This window comes from Marmota monax, unplaced genomic scaffold (assembly GCF_021218885.2).
Source record: "Marmota monax isolate L192 unplaced genomic scaffold, Marmota_monax_Labrador192_F-V1.1 WCK01_AAM20220418_F8-fsc00050, whole genome shotgun sequence".
In the NCBI taxonomy this organism is placed as follows: Eukaryota; Metazoa; Chordata; class Mammalia; order Rodentia; family Sciuridae; genus Marmota; species Marmota monax.
In genome coordinates, this window is record NW_026694552.1 from 7,682,400 (window position 1) to 7,701,560 (window position 19,161).

The 19,161-nt window shown below is 39.4% G+C and overlaps 1 protein-coding gene across 1 annotated transcript in view; it reads right to left on the minus strand.

Annotated features, from left to right (window-relative positions):
- Positions 1-19,161, minus strand: part of Gucy2f (guanylate cyclase 2F, retinal) — a 98,861-nt gene that overhangs the window by 15,003 nt on the left and 64,697 nt on the right. Inside the window, 8 exon segments of the mRNA XM_046420812.1 lie at positions 409-523; positions 526-587; positions 1,372-1,441; positions 1,444-1,535; positions 3,730-3,871; positions 6,739-6,879; positions 12,095-12,251; positions 14,841-14,985. Coding sequence (XP_046276768.1) covers positions 409-523; positions 526-587; positions 1,372-1,441; positions 1,444-1,535; positions 3,730-3,871; positions 6,739-6,879; positions 12,095-12,251; positions 14,841-14,985 — 924 coding nt within the window.

Here is a 19,161-nt window from a genome sequence, read left to right on the forward strand (position 1 = left end):
TCCCAGTTCTAGAAAACAGATCAAAAGGAATCTGTCCGGCAATCTCTCTTTTTATTCTTTTTTTTTTTAGTTGTAGATGGACACAAAACCTTTACTTTTTTATTTATTAATTTATTTTTAAGTGGTGCTGAGCCTCACGTGTGCTAGGCAGGTGGTGCTACCACTGAGCTACAGCCCCAGCCCTGTCTGGCAATCTCTTTCTGGGTTGAGAGTTGTTATTTTGTGAAGTGGGAAATGACATGCATTATGTTTGACCTCCATTTCCAAAGGAAAACCAATAGAAGTTGTGTACCACTTAACTTTTTATTCTCAAAGAACAACATCCTGTGAAAAATGCATCCTTCAAATCTGGAATACACACAGATGAGTTTAATATAAAAATCTCATTCTCTATGTTAATTAATGTACCTGTAGACAACATGACTGCCAATGATCATGTTGAAAAGTGTATACAGGTTGTTCAGAAGATCCACCTCACTCATGGCTGAGATGGTGGTGAAGCCCACAATGTCACTGAAGTACAAGTGACCAAATCAAAGGCATCAGGTTTGACTGTGAAGCCTTTTTTGAGGGATTCAGAGACTGATCTGAAAAGCAGACATAGCTATTTCTAAGAAGACATCAGCCTCCCTCTATGCCATACACACCTGCTCAAACATGATTTCTCTAAAACTCACTGCCAAGTAAATGATGAGAAAGGAACTGTCACCTGAGTAAAAACACTAATTCCTTCACTTATTCTACAAATATATATCAAGTGCTTCTGATGTGCCAGGCACTGTGCAGGTGCTAGAGTATAACACTGAACAGACAGACCTGCTTCAAGTTGCCTTCATGGAATTTTTTTTCAGTTCTCAATACTGCTGCTTCAACTCTCCCATCCCAGGGAATGTTCCCAGGTGGTTGCCTTTCCATGAGACTAATTTCCCCAATTATCTCCTAGAAGATCACGTTACAACATGATAAGATGCTTGGGAAATTTGGGAAATTGTAACAAAAAAATGTTTTCAACTAAGGAAGAGAAAAACCCTGGAAAAAACAACCCTGCTACCTTCCTGTAGGAGCTCAAGGGAGCTTTCTTCTTTTAATTGGTCAACATCCTGGCAAAGTCACGAAGTGACATATAGAAAAACTGAGGCACAAAAAACTTAAATGACCAGTATGATCCACAGGTAGTGGAAAATTAGGATGTGTGCTCTGCTCCCTTGGTTTCCAATTCTACTTTGATTTAAAGGTGTGACTCAAACCCACTGGGAGTAGAGGGGGTACAGGATAGGGGAGGGAGCAGTTAGTTGATGGGTAATTTCTTCTTCTTTTTTTAATAGAACACACTGTTATAAGGATTCACACTCCTCAGGTGTTCACACATACAGTGGTAGCATCTGTGTTAGAAGCATTTCCGTTTTCTGGTTTTCAATTTCCAGGTCTCCAGTACATTCTTAGAATCTTCCAAGTTGCTAGAATATTGCTCCAATATCCGAAGGATTGAATCGATGATATTGGTCTTCTTCCCTCCATTGAAAATATTAAACTGGAAGTAAAAAAGAAAGAGGAGTCAAGGAATGCTTATTCCCTAAACTCAGAGATGATGGAACAGGTCCCCTTATCACAAATCCTTTCCTCTAAAATACCAGGGCAGGAGAGATGAGCCCTGATATAAATAGGAAAAGTCACCACCCATGCCCATTGTCACCCTTGCACATTCACAGGACTCTTTTCCCCCTAAGTAGTTTTCTCTACCCTTCTGGGTCTTTCAAGTCTAAATGAATGTGCTCTAGCCAGGCTCCTTCAGTTCTGAGATGCTATCACTTGAACAGTAGTCACTTTAAAGGCAACAGAATTTGGTCTTTGGCCCAGGCCAGTTGTGGATGAAGTAGGGGAAAGGAGGCAGAAGTGACCATTTACCCTTATAGATTATCCGCCTACTAAATTATACTTATCCTCAAATGCTTCTGTGTTGCCAGTGAATAGTGGAAGTTTCCCTGACCACTTAAAGAGTGTTTGAGTTCTACATGGTCATATCTACCCCTATTTCTTACCATGGGGTACAAGAACAATGGTGTCCCCTAGTATCTGTCCTTCAGTTCTGTCAGAGTCATGTAGAAATTCAGCTGCTTTTGCCTATCCTAGGCCCTGTGGCTACATGCCACAGATGTTCAATATGCTGTCCTGGGTCTTTGTCCATCTCAAGAAACTTGGCCTAGCATTAAGATCAAGAGGGGTAGCTCCCTTGCTGTTATATTTAGCATGTACATAGCTCTGTTAACAACAATTTAAAAAAAACTGGTGGCAGTTTTGATGAGCAAACTTCTAGGTCTCTGTTCCAATGAGTGTTGTTATAGAGCTGGGCCAAATGTGCTGCATGGCGCACCCAATGCCTCAAGGTGAACACTAGGGATTTTCTTCCCTTCTATTTGTCCACCAAGGTCCTGGGGGTAACCTCAGCAGCCGCTTCAGATCCTTTGGGTTCTCCTTATTGCCTAACTTAGAGAAATGCTTCTCTTCTTAGAATTTTATTAACTGCAGAAAGTTGGGAGGCTAGTCTTATAGTCAGACAGACTAAATTTCCACTGAAGCATTTTAGTGAGGGTAGCTCCAGCAATGTCTTGTTTGAAAGTTGCATGATGCATACTCCTATCTATCACCAGCTTTTCTGTTGCCTTCTGAAATAACATCTCTAGCATCAACACAGGGCAAATGCTTTATCTCCTGCCTCATGCTAAGTTTTTAGAAATTTGACCTTAATGGTCCTTTGCTTTTTCCATACTATTGAACACCTGTTTGAGTGTCCTCAAGAAAGCCAGCCAGACTAATGGAGGCATTGTTAGCTGGGGACACGGATGACTTCATAAGCAGGGCCCCTCAGGCTTTCAATCCAACTCTTTCTCTTTTCCGCCTCAGATACCTGCCACTCATAAAGCATCTGAGCACTGTACTCTAGCCAGGCTCAAAAACCTCTCTGTCAGAACTGACAAGGCACTCTGGAGAGCACCCTCACTTTTGGTATCTTGTAATCTCAACAAAATTCTACACTGCATGCATCAGAAGAAGATCCACACCCTAGATTCCTTAGTAGGGCTCATTCCCCATCTTCCCTTCTGATTTTTAGTTTTAGAGAAAGAATTAACCTCTTTAGAAATTCAGTATCCAAAGGAAAGGGGTTATCACTTTTCATGTACCTATTGCCTTAAGTAGTTCTCTGGGAGACTAAGGAATCTCCTAATTTTGCATTCTCCATCTGCACATTCTCCCCTCTTGAACACCCTTTCAAATTTTGCATATTCTTCCTGATCCTCCAAAACCAATTTGCCATGATATAAATGATATACTATCAGAGTTCCCTGAGATCTCCAAAGCAAACTCAGCTCTATGAAGAGCCCCATGCATTCTATCATATCAACTTCTGACAGTCTCAATGTCAATCTTTGCAAATGCCTGCTAGTTCAATTCCATTGTAGAAAGATTGGTTTGGCCAGATTGTGGATGACCTGAAAAAGATATTCAGATACAGAAGTACACCAAAATCAGTCCATGGGCTCTTGGAGGATACAGTGGTGATGCCCTAGCACCAAGGACCTCAAAGTAGCCACTCTCAGATTGCCAAGAGAAGTATCCTTTTCCCTTGCAAGTTTATTCCACAATGTGCTAAACACCCAATTGTTGCACTTGGGTAGGGTGGCTTTAAGATGGCTTGTGGGCAGTGGTAAGATTTAGAGAATCTTTTCCTGGTTAAATAGTTCATCAAAAGTTGGTCATTGTTCTGCTACCTCAGCCCAGCACTGCTTCATGAAAGGCAGACATTCTGGAGGGGCATGCTCAGAAACTACTGGTCTGTACACAGAAGGAGGCTTGTTAAGCCTGTCTATGATTTCTGTCCAGATACAGAAAGAGAGAGGTTTACACATCATGGAAAAATTACCCAAGAATCAACAGAGATAACTGAGCTTTAGGCAAGAAAGGGGTTTATTAGGAAAAAACACAGGATCATTTTCTTTGTTTTCTCCTTAGGGGACTTGAATATCAATTGTATCTGAGCATAAGTCTGTATCAGAACTTTTGAAGGGGGTAAGAAATTAATCAATTGAATTATTGGTATCATTTAGACACAACTTTATCCTACTTCTACTAGGTTTTACTTACCCGATGTCAATTCCAATGCTTTGATAACCTGGTTTCCTTCATTCACACCCAAATCATCTAAACCTTACCCATAAGAGATGCAGATAATTCTCCCTGCAAGCTCAGGTCCACCACAAGTCTGGGCTTTGGGATCTGACTGGCCTCTAGGCAAAGGGAATTAAGAATAGCAGTAAACAGCTGAGGGCTTTATCAAGCCCCTCCTGGTTGATGATCAATGAAGGCCACTTCCAACAGAATATTTACTATATATCAGACTATGGGTTGAGCACTTTGCATGCATTATTCTTTGGCTTCTCGCTACAAACAGATGTGGCAATTTCCCCAAAGTCACATGACTAGTAAGTGACAGATTCAAATATGAACATAGGCAATCTCAATCTACCACACTGTTCTGCGCCCACACTTAGGGCCTCAATTGGGTCCCTATTCAAACCCAAAAGCCATTAGTGACCAAAGGTCTAGATCACCCAGACTGACCTTTTTACAAAAGGAAAAAGCTCACTCCCTGGAAGCAGGAGAAAATCCTTAGCTCTCAATGTCCCCATCAAGCCACACTGGGCTTCATTGACTTCAGCTTACAGCCTAGACATTTCCAAACCATTCCTAAAACATGAATATGGCAATATTACTGTCTCAATACCTGCAAAATAAAAATCCAGGCTCTTTAACATGGCCCCTGACTACATCTTTGGACTCATTTCTCATCCCCAGTCCCCTCCCCACCCACCAACTCTTAACCTTTGCTTCATGAACCAAACCTTGCTTGGCCCACCAGTGTGCCCTTCCCACTCCTATATAGGCTATAACAAAATCAAACCCTGATAAGTGCCCCTTGTCTCCATGAAAAAAGTTCAACTCTTGCCTCTAATTTCTCAGCTCCTTATGACATCACACCTTCTCCTTCTCCTAGAGTAGCCTGTGTTGCATCCTGTGGTCAATGCAATAGAGTCATGGGAATAAACCCCTTGGAATGCTTATGCCCCATCTACTCTCTGTTAGAGGGAGTCCTTGTCCCTGTCTCAGAACAAGATCCAGTTGAATGGGTCACCTATCTCCTTAGGCCCAGCGTGATTCATGCCCTTGAGGATCTCATAGTCCAATTGAGTTAAACAAAGACAAAGGAAACAAAGATGTAGCAGAGAGATGTACAGGTAAACACAGAGGGGGTTCCTGATCCACAGTGAAGAAGTCAAGGAAGCCTTCCCAGAGGAGTTGGCACAAGTTGGAGAAAGCAAGATGGGGGCGGGGGGAGATGAAGGAATTCCAAGTACTGTAAACAGCATGTATAAAGGCACAGAGGTAGGAGAGACCATGAGATTTTCAGGGCACTGCCAGGCATGTGGTTTAGTTGGAATGGGGGAAATAACAGAAGATAATCCTAGAGAAGTAGAAAATGGATGGTATTAGAGGCTTCTATATGTTGCATGAGGAATCAAGGTTTCATTTAACAAGTGATGAGTAACATTTGCGGTATTTTAAGTACACGACTGATGTGAGACCCTGAGAGCAGCAAAAGATAGCTAAGTGACCTTTTTTCCTTTTTAAAATCGTTTATTTTAAGAATAAATTTAGACTTTTTAAAAAGTTGCAAAAATAGTACAGTTGCCTGCATACCCTTCACTTAGTTTACCCAAATGTTAGTAACTTATATAACCATAGTACAAAGGAAATTAGCATTTGTCCAACACCCTATAGGGTCCTTATTTGAATTTCATCAGTGTTCCCCTAATGTCCTTTTTTTAAAATTTCAAAATTCCAGACCTCATGCTGTATGTAATTTCTCTTTCTTGGTTTTCTCCACTTTGTGACCTTTCCTCATTCTTTTCCTATCTTAGACACTTTTGATGAGTTCTGGACAGTTATTTTGTAAAATGTATCTCAACTGGAGTTTGTCTGAAATTATCTCATGATTAAATTGAGGTTATGAAATTTTTTTAGCAAGAACACCTCAGAGGTAATGTTTGTGCCCTTCTTAGAGCATCATGCCCGGTCTACATGTTGTTGATGTGCCTTATTTCTGGTGATAGCAACTGAGAACACCTGGGTAAGGTGGTGTCTGCAGGATCCTGCATTTGTAAACTTACTATTTTTCCATTTGTAATGAGTATTTATCTTGTGGGTTCATGCTTTGAGATATCCTGTTTCTCTTCAAATTTTCACCCACTGATTTTACTATCCACTGATGGATTTTGCCTGATAGCCATGTGTTTTAAATGGGTGATGAGAATGAAAACCTGTGTCATGTCACAGTGAAAGATCAGCATCCAGAGGCATCATGAGTAGTGCTGAAACCTTGGCAAGAAGTGACTCAAAGGAGTAGAGGGGACTGGAAAAGAGGACAAATGTATTGACATAGGTCTTGTAGGCACTTGGCTTATGTCACAATTTGAAAAAGGACTAGCTGCCTGGATGCCCCCATGGTTAGTGCAGATGCTTAAAGCCTTTTGGCTCTAGGTCCCACCTGCATACAACATGGGTTGCTTGCAGACTAGCAGTCTGTCAGCACAAACGCTCTTCTGGCAAATCACAACAGCCTGGGTTGGCTTGATGATCGAGACACAGTGGGCCTATGGTACCTTTTTGTCACCTCCTGCTTACCTTCAGCAGGCAGTTCCATCATGCAGAATGCGGTTCCCCAAATCATCACTTCTTGCATGATGATGGCAAAGCTACACACATCTCCTGTAAATCTGCTGCCACTCGGAGCTCTCAACAGTTCAGGGGCAGTCCACAGCAACTCTGCAAAGAAAGAATTGTGCAATGAATGTACGGAGGATTAACTGACACCTACAAGGCTCTCAAGGGCTGAGGGTGCTGTTTTATTGACTGCTCTATATTTTTATTATACAGACTGGCATGCAACCCCCCAGTCTGAATCTATTAATCTAAGGAATTATGCACAGAGAAAACATACAACCCTCTCCACCCCAGGACTATGCAGACAGACACAGCAGAGGTGTGGGGAAGGGCAAGAAGCTTGCAGTAGACATTATCTGGTACTTGCTTTCTTGCTCTCTTGAGCCTGCAAGTAGCAGTTGGCAGGTTTCCAGGGAAAGGCAAGTGCACTGCCAGACTGGTTGCCATGGATTTGCTGTTTGCTAAGATCTATATGTGTCTGGTAATTTGATTGTGCCAGGGCTCAGGGATTCACAACTTGCTTTCTCCAGGTCTTCTCTAAAAGGATTAGAGGATGCCCAGGCCTCCTCTGTTCCTTGCAGAGCAAAAAGGTACAACAGTTACTTTAACTCAGTTCTACAAATATTTATTGAGGGTCTAATATGTACCAGGCATTATGAGAAGTGAAGGGACAGTACTAAAGATGAATCAGACCTTGTATTTGCCTTCAAGGTATTGAAAAACCAGTGGGCAAGACAGCCATGTGTGCCCCTAAATGTAATATGAGAGAGATGGCGATGACAACCACTATATCATACATGTTAATGATTCTATTAAAAGCAAAATTTGAATACCCACTGTATGCTCTGATGTATTTCAGGCCCCATGGGGGACAAAATATTATCTAAGGTTTCAGTGTCTATGACAATCAGAATGTCAGAAATTTTTATAGGGGGCAACGTAGGCAATATATACAGAAATATATTTTGATAATATAAAGAGTAGTCAAATATAGTGGAGCTAAGTTTTGAGTTGAACCCTATAAAATTGTCATGTCTGTGGGTTAAAAATGGCTGAATATCGGCAATTTCATCAGGTTCAAACTAATAAAAAATTGAGCAGACCAAATTAATCCAGGAAGGCTTCCTGGAAAAGTTAAGTCTTCTGTGCACTCATTAAGAAGGTCAAGGATGCAGCTTTCTGGAGCTGAGAGGGTAAGGGCTTTGCAGGGAGAAAGAACAGTATGTGCAAAAGAACAAGAGGCAGAAAGGAGCAAATTGTGGGTGGTAGGAGGGTGGTAAGCAGATTAGTTTGGCTGAAGAGAAGGGCTCTGTTAAGGAATAATGAGAAAGGAGAAATGGGGTTGATGAAGTGGGGGAGGGAGGGTGGCTTGAAGAATGGGGGCAGAAGGTGAGAGGCCCTGAGAGCCAAATGAAGGCATTTGGAATGAATACAAAAGGCAGTAGGGGTGCTGGAGCTGGAGAGGGATTTGATGAAAGCCTTGTTGGGAAGATTAATCTGGCAACCTGCACAAGTTGGATTGAAGGAGAGGCTGGAGTCAGGGAGACTAGCTAGGAAGTTATTGCAGTAGCTGGGGTGAAAGGGGCCTGAATGGGGGTGGGGCAGCATTAGTAGGATGAGGAACCAAATATATTAGAAGGCTACAATGGAGAAGGAAGTGACAGGACTGGGGATGGGCTCACTGTGCTTTGTGAAGGGGAGGGAATTGAAGTAAACAGGTTGACATTCAGTTAGGGAGGCAGGAGAAGAATGGCTGCAAAGGGTGGGGGTGTCAGAGGGAAAGTGATGGCTAACTTTTCATCTTGTTAAATTTGTGATATAAGAAGGGAGCCCAGGGGGCAAGTTGCTATGAAGCAAGAAGGAGGATGAAAGGTCAGAGATGACTGTGGTTTGGTAGTGAAATCCAGGAAAGAGAAATGCACCCTGGAAATTCTTATTTTCAGCCAACCCTCATCAAAATGATGGAACAAGAAATTCTAGCCTCATTCCTAATCATGTACCCATATTCTCGCTTTGCTCTCCAGGTGTCCCCAGCCTTTGTCCTTGTACTAGGCCCTATGGAAAGTCTCTGATGCACTCACCATATTGGTTTTGTCCTGATGTCTCCCTGTCTCAGAGGACAGATATTTACAAGTGAAACCAAAAGACTGAATGATATGTTAGCCAAAGAAATACATTTCTGACTGTGGGATTTCAAGCATGATGGTTTTGGAAGGGAGGGCTGGGGTGGACATTTGAGAGCATGGAAAATGGTATATGGCTGCTTCTTCCTGCAATCCACTCTCTCTGCACATTTAAAAGCACAAGAAGGGAAAAGAGGGCAAAACTCTTTGGTAAAAAGCTAGGTGATTAAATACAATCATTACCAAACAGTATTTTCAGAGAGCACTGACATGTATGTTGTTAATGGCTAAAATGAGGCTTTATCTGCACTATACTTATATAGTCGAGAGTGGGTAATAATGAATACACTTACAACCCAACACCATTTCCTCATCCCCACTCCAGAAACAAGTAAGAGCCACTAGCCACCATTAAACTTGAACCCTTAGGAAAACTAGAAAAATCACTTTGGATTTTTTTTGTTTTTTGTTTTTTTGCACTAGCTGGAACCAGTACTATCTCTGAGTCTTGCTATGGCAATTAAATCACTCTGGAGAACCAGCGTGGTACAGTACAAAATAACACAGAACTGGGAGTTGGGTTCAAAACCTTAGCTTGGCCACTAATTATCTTACTTTGCTGAACCTCAGTTCTCCCATCTGCAAAATGGAAGTTGAGCCAGATGACCTGACATGTATGTTGTTCCAATCGAAGATCCTATTAGCCTTGTCACCTAAGGCAGGGAAGCAGTTCCTTTAGTTCATTTTATTTCATTAATCCATAAATATTTATTCTGCCAGGTGACTTAAGTCACTCAGTAGGAGTCCCTCAGGAGGAAAACTTGTTTCTTGTTATCACATAGCTCATAGTTTGGGTGGGGGATGAGACAGCTAATTAAATGAGTAATACTAACAAACTATGGTATTACAACAAACTTCAGGATTCTAAAGATCACAAAGAAGGCCAACTTAGCTGAGCAGAGGGAGTCATGGAAAACTTCTCAATGCAGTGGTATTTCAGCTCTATAGAAGTAGAATTTATTCAGACCCAGTTGAGTATATGACAGAGTGGGAAGGGAAGAATAGGCAGAGGGTATATCATGTGTAAAGAACTAGAAGTAAGGGAAAGCCTGGTATAAATAAACATCTGGAAGGAGTTCAGCATGGCTGGAGCACAGAGATGAAACAGGAGTAGCTAAGCAAGGCCCAGACCAGGCAGGACCCATAAGGCATATAGAGGAATTTGAACTTTATCCTAAGAGCAATGAGAAGCCATTCAATGGAGGTCAGCATAGCTGTAACATGATCAGATTTGCAGTTTATCAAGCTCCCTCTGACTACACTGTGAAGAACAGACCGCAATTTGGAGAGTGAAGTGAAATGAAAAGAGTGAGAGACAGTACACACACACATACAGAGAGAGAGAGAGAGAGAGAGAGAGAGCAGGTATTCTTTACTTATTCTAAGACTGAATGTCCTTAAGCATGGAAGTTGCCAGGCTTGGATTAAATGGAACTCTGGGAAGCTAAGGATTGTGTTTTACCTTTTATACATGACAAAATTTGACAGAAAGTTAAGTACTTGCTATCAACTATGTCAGAAACAGGAATATGTCCACAGAAAGAAACAGAGAGTGGCAAGATCACTTGCCTTTCACTGTGATTATCAGGAGCATCAATCCTTCCAAAGCATGAATGGGCAGAAGAAAGGAAATTTAAGTTTTCATTTGACTGGGTGTAGGGGCTAGGATTCAGAAAGCCTGAATGGAAGTCCTAGAATTGCTGCTAAGTAGCTGCATGATATGGGCAAATCACAAGCCTCCACTATCTCAAAAATTGAGATAGTTGAAATAGGAGTAGCTAAGCAAGGCCCAGACCAGGCAGGACCCATAACTTCCTGAACTTGTAAAGTGTAAAGATGATTCCACCGAGAATTGGACTGTCCATCTCTATTTGTGCATATGTCTCACTTTGTGTCTTTTATTCTTTTTTCCTTTGTGCAGTAAAGTCAGCAGTTTTAAAATTTGTAATGCCATCTATTTATTTATTTTAATTGATGCATTATAGCTAAAATACAATTTGAATACATTATGGTATATTCATTCATTCACCCAGTATAATTCTGTTAACTTTATTGCCCAGGTCTTTCCCTTTCCCTCTCTTCCTCCCTCTGCCTTGGTTCCTAAGAACAATAAAGTACAGTAAGGGGATGAATCAGGGAGAAAGGGAGGGAATGGGCTAGTAGTGGGGATTCAAATAAAGAAAACTGTGTTGTATGCATTTACAAATATGTCAAAATGAACCCCATTATTATGTAAAACTATAATACACTAATAAAATAAAGCAAATTTATAATGCCAAAGAACATCTTAAGAATATGGTTTTATATTGTAATTTTGCAACTCCTCCTCTGTCTTCTTGAGTTGTCTGTTTCTATGCATTTCTGTGTCATTCCTTCTCTTCTTCACCCTCACAATATAAGTTAAAGCTTTTAATGTTCAAGTTTCCTATATGTATTTAACTGTTTTCATTTTCTCTTTTTCCTTTTATTTCTCTCTCCCTCTTTTCTATCAGTTTGTTCCCTCCTCCCCTTCTCACCCCCACATCTTAGATTTCTCCTATTTCGTTGATCTGTTGTGACCCCTACAGGCATTTCTTAGTTCTACCACTGGTGCAATGGACAGAAGACAAAACACAAAATGGACTACAGGCATGCTTACTTAGTAGGCCATAATTCTATCTGAAGCCATCTCACATAACCCATGAAACATTTATTTGCTGGCGCCCCTCCTTGTTTCTTCCTCTGACAGACACAATACTGGTGTATTCTAGTGACATCCCATTCTAGAATGTACTCTGTAGGGGTCCAGCTTCCAAATTACCCTCCATTAAATCTGACAAGTATTTATTGAGCACCTACTGTGTGCTTAGCATTCAGCAAGATTCTCCAGGGACTGCTGGGGTCTCTGAACAATACAGCCTAATCCTGCCACAGCAGGAACTGAACATTATTGCACTGGCTTTGTTTGGAAGGCTAGGCTGGGCTGAGGTTACAGCATGCAGACTTCATTCAAGTCCTTTGGTTTGGAAATGAGGCTGGATTTTCAACAAAAGTGGGGAGTTGAAATGAGCCTGAGGCTTTAATTCAGTGCATATTTTCATTTGAGCTTTGTGGTTACTTTGTGTGCATCAGAAGGGTACAAATTCATTGCTTACCTTCTGCAGAAGGTTCCTCTTCAGAGAGTCTCAGCATTTCTAAGATGTCATTAAAGCCATAATCTGTCACTTTTAGTACAAACTGCCCATCTACCACACAGTTCTAAGACTTTAGCCTCCCATGAACAAACTCACTGTGGTGTAAGTGCTTCATGCCCTGCAAATGATACAACAGAATTTATTTAGCAACTTATTTAACTATTTTGTGCTTTTAGAGCCACTTTCTGATATTGTTAATGGCATGAGCTATTATGATCCAGAATTCAGCTTGTTCTCTTATATGCAGGCAAAACAAACCCTGACAAGGTGTTTAGGACCCTTCTAGCTCTAAAATGGTAGGCTTTGATGAAGAATTATATTACGTGTATATGGAGAATTATGTGTTACTTGGAGATTTATTGACATTTCAGAAACAGGATGGAAACATAATTGCCAAGAATTTGGTGATTGTGATTTTCTCCAACAGGTCTAATGTAAGTCTCATCCATTATTGGCAACAGTGAAAACTGGTACAGCTTTTTGGGTGGACAATTTAGCAATAGCTATAAAATTTTAAACATACAAACCCTTTACTCCACAGTTTCTACTTCTCCTCCAGAGAAATGGTTGCATATATGCACAAAGGGACAGAGAGAAGAATGTTCATTCCACATTTGTTTTTATAATAGTATATAATTAGAAATACACTAAATATCAATAAGGGATGGGCTACATTTATGTTACATCCTTGAATATTCTGCATTGCTTAAAACTGGCTGGGGTTGTGGCTCAGTGGTAGAGTGCTTTCCTAGCATGTGTGAGGCACTGGGTTCGATCCTCAGCACCACATATAAATAAGTAAAATAAAGGTCCATTAATAACTAAAAGAATATTTAAAAATAATTAAAATGAATAAGATAGATCTGTATGTACTGACAGAACTCTACACCAAGGTGTAAGTGAAAAATAGTAATTTGCAGAAGTAAGTGGTAGCATACATATTTTAAAAAACAAACAAAAATATCATCTGCAATGTATGTAAATATATATAAAATGAATTACAAGTCCATTCACCAAATTGTTAGCAATAGCTAAATTTGGTGGGGGATATGAAGAAAAATGGTTGGGTAAATGTCAGTATTTTCTCATATATACTTATGCCATTTGATTTTGTGTTAATTTAATGTCAATTTGCATTAAAAATAGACAATAAAAAAGAAAATGAAAGCTGAATATCACTGATCTCTGTTCTTGCCTGGCAGCCTTTACATGACATTCAAATGGGATCTATCAGGACTCTATCATATGGGTTTAACCATTCTGCATATAAATATATCCATATTCTACTTCATTCATTTCAGAACCATTTATGCTGAGAGTACTTTTAAGTATCTGGATCTGTTTTTCAGCCTAACATCCCTTTGTATTTGAATGTTTCACATCTTGTGTTCTAAAAAAGTCTGCACTTTCCAGTACTTCCAAGTAGAGTCTACAATCAAAAGATATCCCTCAGGTTTCCTAAAGCTTGGGTTTCATTCATCACTGGCCTGAGAACACTGTCATTTAAAGGCCTCTCCCTTAAGCCACTTGGTTTTGCTTATAGAGTGAGTAAAAAGAATACTAGAATAGGTATTAGGAGATTTATATTCTATTATCACTTCTGCCCTTTCATAGTTAACTGATAAATATTTATTTAGTACCTACTATGTGTCTCCGACACTACATAGTAAAGCGTAGCTCATTTAGTTTTTCTTAGCCTCTATAAAAGAAGAATAATCACCCTATCTTAAAGAGAATGGAAGTGAGGTAATGTCTTCCCCTTCCATGCCCCCTTGAAAATGTTTAGGCCATGATACAGAAATCAAGACTGTGATCAATATGCAGAAAGCTTGACAAGTAATTGATTATCCAAATCAACCCCACAAAATGCACATACACCCAATTTGCCTATCATTTCATTTAGTTCATGGATTCCAAAGAAGCCCATCTATGGAACCTTCCATGAACCTTCTTGGCTGTCAGCAGCCCTTGGAACTGAAAATGCAGGTGCTGGCTTATAGAATCAACAGTTTTTGGCTTTCTGGTAGCACTGAGTTCCCAGCCCATACCTATGGTAAGCAAAGGCTGAGTCACCTTTTGGAAGGTAAACACTAGAAGGTGACGCTAAGTAGCACCAAAGATTCTGGGAATGAGCACTTTCCCACATCCACAGAGAAAAGAGAAGTGGTATACATATAAATTATATATATATATATATATATATATATATATATATATATATATATAATTTATATATATATTTTTTTTTAACTTCCTATTTGTCATCAAGTATTCTTCTGCCATATATATAAAGAAATGGTATACATATAAATTATATATACATGTATAAATATATATATATTTATATATGTATATATAATTTATATATATAATATATACATGTATGATTTATATATAATTTATATGTATGCCATATATAAATTATATATATATAATTTATATGTATACCATTTTTTTATATATATGGCAGAAGAGTACTTGATGACAAATAAGAAGTTAAAAAAATAGTTGGTCCTCAAATTAAGGAGTGGGGCAGGTAAATACCGGCTGTATCAGTACCTTGTAACAAATATAAACAAGAGGACTGTGAAAAGACAGGAAGGAAGGTGAAAGAGTGGAATGATCACAGTGATCTGAGGAAAATAAAACAGCTCAAAACTTTTAATCTATAAGGGAAATCCAAGATTTCATCAGTCTTTTAATTAACCTTGATGAGATCCAGCAGGAGTTTCACAACCTCATTTGTCAGTATGTCTTCTAAGCTCCTTTGGGAACAGAATTCACTAATAATGGCAAACATTCCCAAATCATGGAAGAAGCCCAATAAAGGGTTAATGTTCTCATGATGCAGAAACAGGAGGGAAAGAGAAGAGTCACAGTTGTCTTGTCTCATTTGGGGAACAGAATTATGGGCACATAACATTCTCTTCATCATCCTGGTTGGTGGCGGTGGTAAGCAGAATTTTCACCCCATGAACTCTAACCCCTAGCCCTATTATGTGATTGTGTTATGCCATCTGGGCATAAGTAGATTAACAGAGTGAAACTAACCGAATCACAATGAGCCCTTAAAAGGAGAAGAAGGGCTGGGGTTGTGGCTCAGTGGTAGAGCACCTGCCTTGTACATGTTAGGCCCTGGGTTCAAACCTCAGCACCACATAAAAATAAATAAATAAAGATATTGTGTCCATCCACAACTAAAAAAAAAAGAAAGAAAGATATTTTAAAAAGGAAAAGAGAAAGACCAAAGGAGCCAGAGGGATTCAACCTATTGGCACTCAGTCTGCCAATATTGACTTTAAGATGGAGAAAGGAGGCTATGAGCAAAGGAATTTGTACAGCCTCTACAAGATGGGAACAGGACTCGGCTGATGGCCAGTGAGAAAATGGGGACCTCAGTTCCAAAACTCTATTGAACTAAATTCTGCTGACAAGCTAACAAGCCTGGAGATGGGTTTTCCCTTCAAGCATCTAGATAAGAACCCAGTGTAATTGACCCCTCAACATCAAACTTGTAAGATGCTGAGCAGAACACCCAGCTGTGTCTGGCTACACTTCTGATCTACACAACTATGAGATAATAAATTGATGTTTTAAGCCACTAAGTTTGTGTTAATTTGTTACAGCAGCAATAGAAAAATGAATGCAATAGACAAAGAGGGAAATTTCAGGCAGGAATTTCATTCAGCATACTTACTAGTAAATGCTGGAGCTGGGCCTCTCATCATGATTCCTCTGGGACTCTCTGAAATGGAGCTCGTGGATCCGAGAAAACTAAAGAGAGATAGTGCAGTAAAAAGTATAATAAGTTGTCTTTCTATGAATACTTATCTACTCAGCACCTATTAAAATAATTTCCCTACATAAACATAAGTTTAGACCTTACAAAATTGTATCAGAAAAAAATCCCTCTAGAATTCTGTCTACATTTTCCCTTCATATTCATTTTTCCCCACTAATATAAGACACATTTAGTGTGTGCTCACCATGTTGAAGACACAGAATGACATGCCAGACAAACAGAAATAAACAAAATGCAATCACTATCCTGAAAAAGCTGGCATTCAATGAGAGGTGACAGACAAATTATCTGACAATTGTATTTTACCATGAAATGTGTTCTGAAAGAAGAGGACATAGGATGCTGAGAGAGTTCAGATGTTCAATATCTAATTCAGCCTTGGGGGTCAGAGAAAGCTTCCCTGAGGAGGTAGAATCTTGACTAGACTGAAGGACAAGAAAAAAATTGACCATGTGAGAGTCACTTGATGGAGGGGTTAAGAGTGACAGCATGTTGTGTTGAAGAAACTGCAACAGGCCTAGCATGCCCACAAGAATGTGCAGAGGAGGTACCATGAAATAACTAGCTTCAGAAATGGATCTGAGCCACATCCCTTGGGACTTTGAAAACCATGCTATAATTTTTTTATATATTTATATATTGAAATTTATATTATAGGAACTCAGTGAGTGATTGTCATCTATTATTATTTCTATCAAAAGGCATATGAGAAAGAGAAAAATAAACTCCATAATCATATTCAGATTTCTACTTGGATTTGTGGGTAGTTGGTGGTGCTATACATTAATACAAGGGATTCCAAGGTAGTGTAGTAGTGGATGTTTGGTGCACCACCCACATCCCTTTTACTGTGCATTCCCCAGCTACTATGAGTTTTGGTTGATAACTCAGTTATCCCACTCTCAGAAAAAAAAAAAACAGGGCCCAAACCAAAGGTAAGTCACTTTACCTTGGAGGTTAAGCCCACCCATAGATCTCAGGCAATGATTGGTTGTGGATAGTCCAAATGTCTAGTTATCTGGTTTCAAGGTGGGACTCATGATATAACGTGTGCTCCAGCATTTTCCCATGAGATCATACTGTCTGTAGTCTCCAGCTGAGATCAAATACTTACTTAGCTTTTACCTCTACCATATCCTGCTTTCCTCACTCTTTTCCTTTGAGAGCATTCTCTCAATAAGTAATCTGAACAAGAGTTTCCATCTTAAGCTCAGCTTTTACGTAATCCAACCTAAGACAGATAGAAAAGCAAATTTCATGGCGTGGAACGCTATAGATTCAGTTTGGGACATTGAAAATGAGGTATCTGTCATAGCCTGTGAAATTGCTGATAATAAATAAACATAGACAAATTTAAAAAAAAGAAAATGAGGTACCTGTAAAATATCAAGATGGATCTATTTGAAACAGTTGTATATTCAGGGTTTGGAACTCAAGAAAGAGGTCTGATCTAGATAAACAGACTTAGGAATTGTGAGAATATAAATGATATGTTAAATCAATGGGGATGAATGAAGTTATGCAAGGAAAGCATTTAGGAAAAAATAGAAAAGAAAAATGTATCAATATTTAAATGATAGAAAATTGAAAAGCAGCCTACATAAAAACCAAGAAGGGAGGCCAAAGAAGTGGAGAAAAGCCTATTTACAGCAACATCATTAACACTACAGGACAACTTTCAGTAAAGTGAGAAAAATGCCAGAAAGAATTTCAGAAAAGTGTGATGAATACCAGAGAGGTCAGGTAATTTGAAGAAATGTATTTAGTGAATTGGATCATTGGGAAATTATTAATTGCTGAAACTCACTATGCAAACATGTTTACACACACACACACACACACACTTCATACATGTATTGGCTCTCTGTATCCATGGGTTCTGCATCTGCATATTCAGTCAAGCACAGATCAAAAATGTTTTAAAAATCTTTTTCTTGCAATTATAACCTAAATAATAAAGTATAACTACTATTTACATAGTATTTTTAATATCTTATTTTTTAGTTATAGGTGAACACAATATCTTCATCTTATTTTTATGTGGTGCTGAGGATTGAACCCAGTGCCTCACACATGCTAGGCGAGTGCTCTACCTCTGAGTCACAAGCCCAGTCCACATAGTATTTACATTGTATTAGGTATTATAAATAGTTTAGAGATAATATAATATATGTGGGAAGATGTGCATAGGTTGTATGAAAGATATCCCACTTTATGTAAGGAATTTGAACATCCATGGATTTTGTTACCTGAGGGGGTGTCCTGGAATCACTCCCCCATAGACACTGAGAGACAACTGTGTGTGTATGTGTGTGTGTATATATGTGTGTATACCATCATGCAAGTGTGCATGTACATACACACACACACGGGCTTAGAATAGTAGTAGTGTGAGTAAACAGAAAAAAGCATATATATTTTAGAGTTCTAAATCACATTACCTATTGGTGTGGGGAGTAAAGGAAAGAATTAAATCAAATATTATTCTATTTTGAGCACTGAGAGGATAGTGGGTCATTTATTGAGATGGTGTGCACCTGGGGACTTAAAACATGGGCTTGTTTTTTCCAACAAGATGACCCAAGTCAAGGTTAAATTACCCCTGGTGGAAATGGCAGCTAAAGATCAACAAAACTGCTTACTAAACACAAAAGTCTGACACCTATGACAATTCTCTTAGTCTACTATAACCTAAATTAATTAGGCAGACATGGAAACTCAGCCTACAGGTTGAAAATTAGTCACCTTCTTCTGACTTCATTCTCTTTTGAACCAAGCATACAAAACTACTGGGTTCTGGACCTCCATCAGAAGAAAGATTACAAAGTGGTTATGTCAGAGACTGCTAGCTACTCAGAGCACATCTGCTTCCCTTTCTTGTTGGGCAAAGATAATCCACATTTACCAGCCTCTCTTGGAGCTGAGGATAGCCATATGACTGAATTCTAAGCAATGGAATGTAAGAGGAGGTAATATGTGATATTTCTAGGCTAAGGCTTTTAAGCAGCAATTACATTCCCTTCAACTTCTATGGCTAAATGCAGATTTCGACGAGGCCCTAAGATGGTCATAGACTCAGTTCCTGAATCACCATATTGGAGGAGAGTCTCCTGCCAACCAAGAGCACCATTGTGTTATTATTTGAGTAAGAATTAAGCTTCTATTGTGTTTAAGACATTAAGGAGGTGGAAGTATAACTTAGCGGTAGAGCATGTGCTTAGCATTC